Source organism: Mizuhopecten yessoensis, unplaced genomic scaffold (genome assembly GCF_002113885.1).
Source record: "Mizuhopecten yessoensis strain PY_sf001 unplaced genomic scaffold, ASM211388v2 scaffold2041, whole genome shotgun sequence".
In the NCBI taxonomy this organism is placed as follows: Eukaryota; Metazoa; Mollusca; class Bivalvia; order Pectinida; family Pectinidae; genus Mizuhopecten; species Mizuhopecten yessoensis.
In genome coordinates, this window is record NW_018404348.1 from 144,333 (window position 1) to 156,613 (window position 12,281).

General features: G+C 35.2%; 1 protein-coding gene across 1 annotated transcript in view; it reads right to left on the reverse strand.

Moving 5' to 3' along the window:
* The window catches only part of LOC110444335 (rho GTPase-activating protein 190-like), a 97,817-nt gene that overhangs the window by 39,319 nt on the left and 46,217 nt on the right, over positions 1-12,281 (reverse strand). Inside the window, exons 14-19 of the mRNA XM_021488722.1 lie at positions 11,774-11,988; positions 8,826-8,987; positions 5,156-5,239; positions 1,371-1,453; positions 1,086-1,181; positions 292-391 (exon numbers count right to left, since the gene is read on the reverse strand). Of these exons, the coding sequence (XP_021344397.1) occupies positions 292-391; positions 1,086-1,181; positions 1,371-1,453; positions 5,156-5,239; positions 8,826-8,987; positions 11,774-11,988 (740 nt within the window). The remainder of the gene's footprint in view (positions 1-291; positions 392-1,085; positions 1,182-1,370; positions 1,454-5,155; positions 5,240-8,825; positions 8,988-11,773; positions 11,989-12,281) is intronic.

A 12,281-nucleotide genomic window follows, 5' to 3' on the forward strand; every position in this document is an offset into this window, starting at 1 on the left:
AGCATGTTCCATAAAAGTCTGTTAAAAGGTTTTACTAGCAGTTATATCAAGTAATGAAAATGTAAAGCATGTTCCATAAAAGTCTGTCAAAAGGTTTTACTAGCAGTTATATCAAGTAATGAAAATGTAAAGCATGTTCCATAAAAGTCTGTTAAAAGGTTTTACTAAGTTAAAACATTATTGCTATAAAACCTGTAGTTATCTCTAGATAACATTTGCCTATCAGAAGGGAAGTATCATATTTTAAATCAACAAAGAATAAGAATGTTATGAGGTATAAATGGACCTTACTTTTGCCCTGTTGTGAGCGCACCCTCTGGAGCATACCATCAGGGAGAGCATCATTCACCGAGGCATAGTCAGACTCTGGTGTCGGCGAACTCACCACATCCTGTAAAGTCACGACTCACACATCAAAGTTCAACATACAAGGGGGAAAGAAATAGTCATGTGATGACATTACTGTATTAAATTTCAGGATGTTATTATACATCAGTTACTTTATTAATTTGCATACACTAGCAGGGTTCTCAAGTCTTTTAAACATTTCAAAGCTAACAACATCCTAACATAAGGTTTGAAACACATTCTGATCGGTCAAATATATATATATGTTATTACTAGATTTGACAAATTAGAACACTTCGTTTATAGCCATATCTGGAAGATTTGGCAGATTAACATCCTAAATGGAATACATTTCTGGTATAAAAGCCGGAGTGTCATATATGATTTTGAAGTTCTATCCTTCAGCTCCAATTCGGGCTATAATTTGTCAGGATTGACTGCTGTTTGTTGATACTACGATGGGTTGAAGATGATGACCCATGTTTCTGTTTCTGGATGAGTTCCTTACCTTCCTGTATATTAGTGCATTAGTATTATTATTCTCATTTGTGACAGGTACCTGTGGTAAATCTTGAATATTTTTTCTATTATTACAATGAAGCTTTTCAATTGTTAAGTTTGCCTCTTTGTGGTAGGTTAGTTAGGTTATCCTGTGGTAAATTAGCAAGGCAGTGTATAATATTGGTAGACAAAATACAGCACAAGCTGAGAAATCCCTGCAGACCAACAGGTGGTACCTTGACGGTAGCGTAGTCAGAAGAGATCTCTATGTGTTCTGGCAGGGCCAGAGGAGCCTGTATAGCACTCTTGGACGGCTTTCTTCCTGCACCAAACTGAAAAAGACAATCAAAGATACCACTACAAACGAGCTTCACGTGTTAAACATTAAGTACAAATATGCAAGATAATATTGTATCTCAAGATTATTATACCACCTAACTATAACTTATCTGTAAAATTCTTAAAGATGTCGCCATATAAAATTTAAATGCATCTTTCATAACGCATTATCTTTAAATTACCTGTGGATTTCGTGAGTGATATAGTTCATTATCCCTCCAGATTGCTTCATCTGAACTTCTCCGTGAGTCATCATCGAGACGACCTGGAAAGAAAAAGAGTCATGATGATTCCACCATTCCGCGAATTTCATACCACAGGAGTACCTGTACCTCCACAGGACAACTAGCCTAGTTCTAGCCACACATTTGGTGAGCTATGTGTTTGTTATCTCATTGTATGGGTGGTGAGTGTCTACAATGATCTGGTGTCATTCACGACAGACACAGGCAGAGAGTTGCTCCATATGTCCATATCAATGACAACTATCAATAAGTACCCTATTTTGTTATTTTCACAGGTACCCTAATTTTGTAACTTCCACAGATACTCTGATTTTGTTACTTTCACAGGTACCCTGATTGCTAATTTGATAAGTCCCCTAATTTGTTACTTTGACAGGTACCCTGATTGTTACTTTGACATGTAACCTAATTGTTACTTTGACAGGTACCCTGATTACTTTGACAGGTACTCTGATTGTTACTATGACAGATACTTACTTTGACATGTAACCTAATTGTTACTTTGACAGATACCCTGATAATTATTTTGAAATGTGACCTAATTGTTAATCTGACATGTAACCTGATTGTTACTTTGACAGGTTACCTAATTGTTACTTTGACAGGTTACCTAATTGTTTCTTTGACAGGTTACCTAATTGTTTCTTTGACAGGTTACCTAATTGGTACTTTGACATGTAACCCTGATTCTTACTTTGACAGGTTCCCTGATTGCCTAATTGTTACCTTGACATGTAATATAATTGTTAATCTGACGGGTAACCTGATTGTTACTTTGACAGGTAACCTGATTGTTACTTTGACAGATACCCTGATTGTTACTTGGACAGGAACCCTAATTGTTACTTTGACAGGAACCCTAATTGTTACTTTGACAGGTATCCTAATGGTTACTTTGACAGGTACCCTAATTGTAACTTTGACAGATACCCTAATTGTTACTTTGACAGGAACCCTAATTGTTACTTTGATAGATATCCTAATTGTTACTTTGACAGAAACCCTAATTGTTACTTTGACAGATACCCTGATTGTTACTTTGACAGATACCCTGATTGTTACTTTGACAGATATCCTGATTGTTACTTTGACAGAAACCCTGATTGTTAATTTGACAGATACCCTGATTGTTACTTTGACAGATACCCTGATTGTTACTTTGACAGGAACCCGGATAGTTTTGTTTTTATAGGAACCCTGATATACGAGTTAGAATATTAATGATCATAAGCTTTAGCCTGCTGTGACATAAGTGAAAACGTATAGAAAAATATTCTTCTTGACCCAACTTACGTTTCTTGTTTAAGAAAACATACTAAATGTTATGCTAAGCATTGGATGGCAATCAAGCATATTGAATTAATCACACTTTATGATATGTTATATTAAATCAGTCATAATAAAAACCTCTGGCATTTGATAGATTGCTAAAATTTCAGTTGCCACACTTTTTAACTTAATTTGAGGATTAAGTTGCCAATGGTTCAAAATAAATTAGGGATAAACTTGACAAATGTGATGGCCATAACATCTTGCTATATACAGTACTTTCACTTAAAGAAAATAATTTCTATTTTCATGTCATTTAGATGTTCCTCTTCAAACACATCTTATGGCCAATCATTATATTTTACAGTCGTTATCTGTAAGTAATATTAACATATGTACATATGAGTCAGTTTCTGTTTAAATAATACATATATGAATATATACATAAACAGGCTAACAATCTTCACACAACCTGTGTAGAGATTCAGATATACTTGAGAACATAGATAGTCGTGAGTGAGTCTATCTCCTCTTACTTAGTGTCAACTTACTTAGTATACAGAAGTCCACAGACGTTAAATCAACTTACTTAGTATACAGAAGTCCACAGACGTTAAATCAAATGGGTATGATAATGATTTACAATAATGTAGCTGATAGCAAAATGTCACAAAGATATAGTAAAGGATTTCACATAAATGAAAATGATGGCACAATATAAAATTTGAAATAATTTTACAAGAATATACCTGATAGTAAAAACTTAAATAAAACATCAATACATATAAAAATGAAAACAAGTTGATGAGAAAACAGAAAAAGGGATTCATTCCCAAGATTTATGAATGGAATGATTGATTACTACAATGGTTATTGAAAGGTAGCTCAGGGTCAAAGCTCAGATCAGGGATTGTTACCATCACAGCAACAACATGTCTCATAGAAACACAGTGGTTAGCTAGTGAATTATTGGAAGTGTCATATGGGTGATTATAATTGGTGCATAAAAGTTAAAAGGTCACAAAATTCAAAAGGTCACAGTTTTAGATATTGTAAGGAATAATCACATGATTATGATACTTTATGCAGGTCACATGATTACTGGACAGAAAGGAAGTGAGAATATATGAAAAGCATAAATAAGAAAAGTAGACAAGAAACTACTAGTAGCACTCTAGAAAAGGTTGAGAGAAAACTAGCACTGTAGACATGGTGGTGTAGGTGGGCAACACTGACTAGTGGTGTAAAGATCATATACATGGTGCTGTTATATTATAAAGTGACAGATGTATACATGTAGTATGTAGAAGTTGGGTTAAAAAGAAACTGTAAAAAAGCAAATTGCAACTATTAATCAAAACAGAAGAGTCAACAATAGTACAACAAATTGATCAAGTATATTAATTAGATGCTGCAAGAGAATGTTGACAAGTTATGTTGTGTTAGCTAGCCATGCCTTCTATTGATACAAACACAAAGAACATGTGGTCTCTAATCACAACAAACTGCACCGAAAGCTGTTTCTGGGGTTTTTTTCTCCCCAAAATAATTATTAAAAAAACACCCCGAAATGAACCAATTAAAAAAAAAAAAATATGGAAACTCTGAAGTTGTTTTTACCCGATGATAAATTTGTGTAATATACTGTATACCGGGACATTTTTCGGCACAGTTTAACTTTTGACTTTTTCACCGCCATCACGAGGGTGAATTAATCCCGACAGTGAATATTTATACACAACACGCTATATATAAATAGTCGCTACATCTGAAGACCAAATTTACACAGGGCGAATGTTGATTTTACCAATGAAGGGCATCATTTGGACTTGACGAAAGTTTCCCGGTATACAGTCATATGCTTCAAGTAACAGAAAAAATGATTAAATTTAACACATCACCTTTTTTGTTAATTTCTGTCATTCATACAAAAACTGAGTTGAGTTAGCTTCTCTGCTTAGTTACGTACATGCATTTAACTTTACACTACAAGCCAGGTATACATTGATAAACATAGCAGTTAATGCGTCGACAACATAGGCACCCAGCCACACAGCGATGCAGGGTAGGCCGCTAGTGTTAACATAAATTGTATAAATACTGTGTCACCATCTCTCCTCTATAAACAACCTCGTAGAAGTCCTCCACTGTCTGCATAAACATCAACACTTCAAAGTACCAGTTTCTATAAATTTCGTAGAATCTACACTTTTCATCATTAAAATAAATTTATTTCAATTACTAGGAAAACTTACTTGTAATATACAACTTTCTAATTAACATCATTTCAGATATAAGGAAAACAGCATGAGTAGCAAAACATTTTTAAAAAAACACCTTTAAACTGCCTTTTTTCCATTGACGGTCATACCACAGTGGATGAATTGTACAATGATATTTGAGGAGAGATCTTCCATGACAGACTCCAATGAACTTTGTAATTGAAAAATCACCGTTGTCTGGATTGATTAATTTCGCATCAGAGGGGAATGTGCTCGCCTTCTTCTGTGGTCGCCGCGGTTCATTAATGGCCCAGGCTGACGAGAGGAAGGGGAGAGAAAAAGAGATAATCATGTGGCACTCATGGCAATGCCAGGCTGGTGCCCGGTACAGTGAAGAAATGGTGAGCAACGGATCAGCATAGCCAATATGTCATATTCTAATACCTGTATATTGGGTACTCGGAACAACTTGTAGCCTGCAGATCTAGATCAGCATAACCAAAATGTCATATTCTAATACCTGTATTTGGGGTACTCGGACAGAACCTGTAGATTACAGATCTAGATCAGCATAGCCAATAAGTCATATTCTAATACCTGTATATTTGGTACTCGGAACAGAACCTGGAGCCTTCAGATCTAGATCAGCATAGCCAATAAGTCATATTCTAATACCTGTATAATTGGTACTCGGAACAACCTGTAGCCTTAAGATCTAGATCAGCATAACCAAAATGTCATATTCTAATACCTGTATAATTGGTACTCGGAACAACCTGTAGCCTTCAGATCTAGAGCAGCATAACCAATATGTCATATTCTAATTCCTGTATATTGGGTACTCGTAACAACTTGTAGCCTTCAGATCTAGATCGGCATAGCCAATACGTCATAGTCTAATACCTGTATATTGGTTACTCGGAACAGAACCTGTACCCTTCAGATCTAGATCAGCATAGCCAATAGGTCATATTCTAATACCTGTATTTGGGGTACTCGGACAGAACCTGGAGCTTACAGATCTAGATCAGCATAGCCAATAGGTCATATTCTAATACCTGTATTTGGGGTACTCGGACAGAACCTGTAGCTTACAGATCTAGATCAGCATAGCCAATATGTCATCTTCTAATACCTGTATATTGGGTACTCGGAACAGAACCTGTAGCCTTCAGATCTAGATCAGCATAGCCAATACGTCATATTCTAATACCTGTATATTGGGTACTCGGAACAACTTGTAGCCTTCAGATCTAGATCAGCATAACCAATATGTCATATTCTAATACCTGTATATTGGGTACTCGGAACAGAACCTGTAGCTTACAAATCTAGATCAGCATAGCCAATAGGTCATATTTTAATACCTGTATATTGGGTACTCGGACAGAACCTGTAGCTTACAGATCTAGATCAGCATAGCCAATAGGTCATATTCTAATACCTGTATATTGGGTACTCGGAACAACCTGTAGCCTACAGATCTAGATCAGCATAGCCAATAGGTCATATTCTAATACCTGTATACTGGGTACTAGGAACAGAACCTGTAGCCTTCAGATCTAGATCAGCATAGCCAATACGTCATATTCTAATACCTGTATATTGGGTACTCGGAACAGAACCTGTAGCCTAAAAATCTAGATCAGCATAACCAATACGTCATATTCTGATACCTGTATATTGGGTACTAGGAACAGAACCTGTAGCCTACAGATCTAGATCAGCATAGCCAATACGTCATATTCTGATATGTGTAGATCAGGTGCCCGGTTGGGAATTGGTAAGCTCCAGATTGGAATAGCCAATAGGGAAATTGCAATCCATATTTTTGATTTAAATACATGATACAAAAATTGCAGATTACAAGACTAATTTTGAATTTGAAACATTAACAAACTTAACTGTTCCACAAAATTTTCATAAATTCAATTTTGAAGAACAATATTTTCTTCTGGTAGAACTTTTCATATCTTTTGCTATGTATTAAGAGCAATTTCAAAAAGCATTAACAAAATCTAATGCCACTTTGCTAATTGTCTAACCAAACAGCTTCACTTATAGTAAAGAAGAGACAATTTGTACAATAAATATTTCATATGTCCCTCTTACGACAAACATGTTAACCTGGACACAAATTATCCAGAAAACCACCCACAAGATACTACTGTTAACTGAAATTACTGTTTCAGTAATTTGTAAAAGAAATGTTGTTCAAAATTTGGTCAGAAATCTAAATGCTTAGATTAACAAGGTTCCAAAATAAAATGACACAATAACATATATATATATATATATATATATATATATATACAATGTATATGTCCACAATGGATTAGCAAATACAATTCTCATCTGATACACAATAAAGAAAAGGCTTTCTGGTAAATAGAAATTAAGGCTGACAACAATAATAATATCTATGAAATCAGAGCAAGAAAAGACAAGGACGACAACATGTAGATTACAGCAAAATTGTTGGTATATTGGCAGACTAAAGAAAAAATACTGAAAGCTTAAAGACTTAAAATAAGGCACTGACAGAGGTAAACACCTCTTGTAGATAAGAAAAAGCCTTACCTAAAATCCTTTATCTTACATGATTGGAAATGCATAATAAAAACATTCAAATTTTCCCTTAGTTCAAGTTTCAATGTCAGGATGTTTGAAACAGAAATTCTGAACTCTAATTTCTGAAAGTTCTAGATGATATCCTATGAATAGGGTATGCTTTTTTTTCTTGTCAAAAATCTGAATCACAAAAGATATTGGACCCGCCAAAGATGTGTATGAAATGCAGACTTTCCACTTAGTACCATCTACCAATAAGTATAAAAAGGTTGTACTAACAGAAAAAAAAGTTTAATCCCACATATCTCAACCAACAGGAGGCAATAAACAGTGGCCATCTTGGATATCATAATCTGGTAAATATGGCATTGCTAATGTAGGATATGCACCAAGTACCATTCAACATCAAAATAAATGCTGACAAGTCAGAAATGGCCATGTAGTTTTGACAGTATATTACTGTTCCCTGACTGGTAATCATGGTAGATGTTTGACAGTATATTACTGTTCCCTGACTGGTAATCATGGTAGATGTTTGACAGTATATTACTGTTCCCTGACTGGTAATCATGGTAGATTTTTGACAGTATATTAGTGTTCCCTGACTGGTAACCATGGTAGATTTTTGACAATATGTCCCCCCTCCCTTTTTGTTATTAGTAACAATGACCTTGACCTTCGGAACTTGCTAAACCTCTATTGCACATCTACATTTGACATGTATTACCAAGTGAAATTTCAGAAATTTTAGATTTCTGGATTCTGAGATTTTATTTTGAAATCTCTTAAGCTGGAACCTCATAGTTACATTATCAAAGGAGGTGAATTAATCCTCACAATTAATTAATAGGAAACACTATGGTTAAAATCTACAAGGGAAATAACATGGCTTGTTTCATCAACAACAAGGGAGAGAACTGGTCCTGTAAAAGCAATATAAGTGCTGTCACAACAACAAATATATAGGTCAGTGTCAACAATTAATGGATGCTTCAACAATAACTAGATCTAAAAAGCGCAAAACAAAATTTATAAAAACTAAATGTATAGTCAACGAGAAAGACTAGATGATAAAACAACAGAACTGAAGACTTTCGTAGAATGGCTAACAGAGAATATGTATGTGCAGTCAGTGAAATGCTTTATACATGTGAAGGAAAGATGTATGAAAAAATGTTTGAAATCAACAGCTGCTGGAAATAAAATTGGAGGCAAAAATAATCATGGAAGCAGAATTCTGGGATTTTCTTCTGGACAAAAAGCCAACAAAAATGTTTAATCAATCACAGAAGCCCATTTGTTTTCATTCCATTATATATCCACCAATCACCTTCATCTTCTTCCTTCACTGCAAGTTTCATACTGTATGACTTCCTGAACTGATAGTGAGGCTCTCTGTCACTATCGGCCTGTTCCAGACTCATAGTGCTGGTGAGTTTGAGTTCACGTTCCAGAACAGGACAGGATTTGCGATAGATTTCCTTTTGAGCGTCTGAATGGAGAAGATTGGGGCAGACAATACAAGCTATTTTCTACAAGATTTTACAAAGATCGCCAAATCTCATGTCACCTTATATATTACTGGAAGCAATTTCAAAAAGCAACAACCAATTCAGGTTTTAGATTCAACAAGACATCCAAATTATAAACTCAATCAAAACATTTTTCTGTATTTTTTTTTTACAGTATTAGCATGTCAACAAGAAATTCTCTTCTGGACAGATATAGATGTCAAGGACATTAACTAAACAAAGAGCACCAGTAAAATGTCTGTAATCTGATCAGTGCTGTTTTATTTAGCCTCTCTTAGACATTGAATCCTCCATGAATTATGACCTACTCTCCTGGTCGTGTTAACGTATTTAGCCTCTCTGAGACATTGAATCCTCCATGAATTTTGTCCTACTCTCCTGGTCGTGTAAACTTATTTCGCCTCTCTGAGACATTGAATCCTCCATGAATTTTGACCTACTCTCCTGGTCGTGTAAACTTATTTAGCCTCTCTGAGACATTGAATCCTCCATGAATTATGACCTACTCTCCTGTCGTGTAAACTTATTACAACAAGTGGGCATTAACAGCAGAGAAAGATTTGACACTTGAATCAGTAATTATTGTGTACGGAGCTAAGAATAATGATTGTTTTCAATGATGATCAACACAAAAAGTTCGCCCAGGGCTGAAGGGTGAGGAAATATAATATTAACAGAGACAAAAGAAAGAACAAATGATAGAGAAGACGGTATGGAGTTGTACAAACCTGTCTATAGCCACTTTTGATGAAAGAGCAAAATTTTACACAGAAAAGGGATTGGATATCATCTTGTATGATAGGAGAGGGCTAGGGGATATATAGGGTTGGTCTGCTTGTGTATACATCCTATTAACAGCTAGAGTCGTTTTTTGGTTGTGGAGGAAAGCTGGAGTACCCTGAGAAAACCATCAACCTACGGCTAGTACCTGGCGACTGGCCCATGTAGGCGTTGAACCCACGACCCAATGTTGGGGGGCTATGTTTATAGACACTGGCCCACGTAGGCTTTGAACCCACGACCCAATGTTGGAGGGCTTATGTTTGTAGATGGTTAGACACGTGAGCCACTCGGCCACCAAGGCCCCTTTGGGGAGCCTGATTGTATGATAGGAGAGGTCTAGGGGATAGATTACATACAGAGAAGTCTGATATCATGTTGTATTTTACACAGAGAAGTAGATCTGATATCATGTTGTATTTTACACAGAGAAGTAGATCTGGGCCTGTATTCATGAAACCGTTCTCATGCTCAAGCATGTGTTTTGTGCTCAAGTCTTGTTGCGATATAACTTAAAAATAAAATCTTATTTTGTCAAGCTGAATACTGGTTTCAATGTATTCATTTGACTACTTGATCGTTTGACATGATTTAAGTGAGTTACAAGAAAGTTGGTTTGAGCACAGAATCCATGCTTGAGCATGAGAACGGTTTCATGAATATTAATATGGGCCCTGATATCATGTTGTATAACAGAAGAGGTCTTGGAGAATCAGTCCATACTGAGAAACGATCTACTATTATTTTGTATGATAGGAGAGAGGTCTAAGGGGATACACTTTACACAGAAAAGTATGTCTAATGCTGTGTTATTGTAAGATATGGGGGTAAATTTGTAATTATACAGAAAGGAATATTTTCCTATCAAAAAAGAAAAATCTTATAATCTCACACAAAATATATAAAGAGTTATCACAAGTTAATAAAACTTTTGTACAATATACTATATCAGTAATTTAAAAAAAAAATCATACAATATTCAGTCGCATTAATCACAAAGAAATCAAAATGCAATATCTTTATAGACATTTATGTATAATTCCATATAAAATCAGGTAATATTGAAATACCTTTATTATTGTACATCAATATATGACATATACAACAAAAATAATATGAAGAAATCTGACGGTTTGGTTATATGATTAGAAAAAATAATAAGTCTTTAACCTGATGTAACTTTATCTAATGACACCATTCTATAGTTTACATAAGTCTATCATGCCTCCCATATATACATGCTAACAGCTGAACTTTCTTCCATGCATAACCATCAGTGATTGAAACTGTTCGTTGAATAATGACCAGAGTTAAAATAACCCTGTTCTATGTATGTCAAGTGAAAACAACTTTGTTCTATGTATGTCAAGTAAAAATAACCTTGTTCTATATATGTCAAGTAAAAATAACCTTGTTCTATGTATGTCAAGTAAAAATAACCGTTCTATAAATGTGAAGTGAAAATAACCCTGTTCTTTGTATTAATGTAAAATGTCAAGTGTGTTTTAAATATTAGAAATTTAACAAGTATCTAGTTATAATTTATTCACCAACATGTGCCCATGAGTACAAACAGATCAAAGACCACACTGTATGATCTTGATAATAAATGCATTGAATAATATTAAGGTGGGATTCATAATAAAGGGAATAAATGATGGTTATTACCAAAAATGACTCTCTTTGTTTTGTGTTTAACAAGACTTTGTAACAAAGATATTGTCAACCTTTAACATTCAACCTTCAATCCAATGATTTCTATAAACTAAAACTAAGCATACACTTATGTAATATTCCATAGTTAGATCATTTATGTCATAACTTCAAAATCCACAATGAAAATGTGAATAAGAGCTACAAGAATGTGGAGGAAAAACCTTGTACTTAAACCTGCACACCGTAATTATATATATATATATATATATAAAAGCACACATTTACTGTAAATAGGTTCCTAGGTTCATACCTGCATGGTCTCCTTGCCGCTTACGGATCATACTGGGACGAACTAATCGCTCGCCATTCTTCAGATCATGTTGGTAAGGAGGTGGACAGGTTGGGCTGTCTGTGCGCGGGGGTGGGGAAGCTGAGGATGGGCGCTCCTGTTCACTGTCGGACGTCGGACCACCACGTAGGTTATTAGGCTGGTCATATATAGGTTCAGACTCTTCTGTACTTTGGCTATGGAGAAAAAGTAAAATCAAACTTTAAATTATCCCTTTCGTTAATATCTTTGACCCCAGGGAAATTTATCTTTTAAATACATTTTTCAAACAAGAGGCCCAGAGGGCCTGTATCGCTCACCTGGATACCTAAGCAATCATGGCAAACTATTCTCCAAATGAGATCAAGGGAATATGCCAGACCCCAAGGCCAATCCTTGTAGCATAGCTATATTAGATTTTTCATGCCCAGCAATTTTATGTATGGTTATGGGGTGGGGATCTCAACTGTTTCCAAGCTTTGACTCAGAA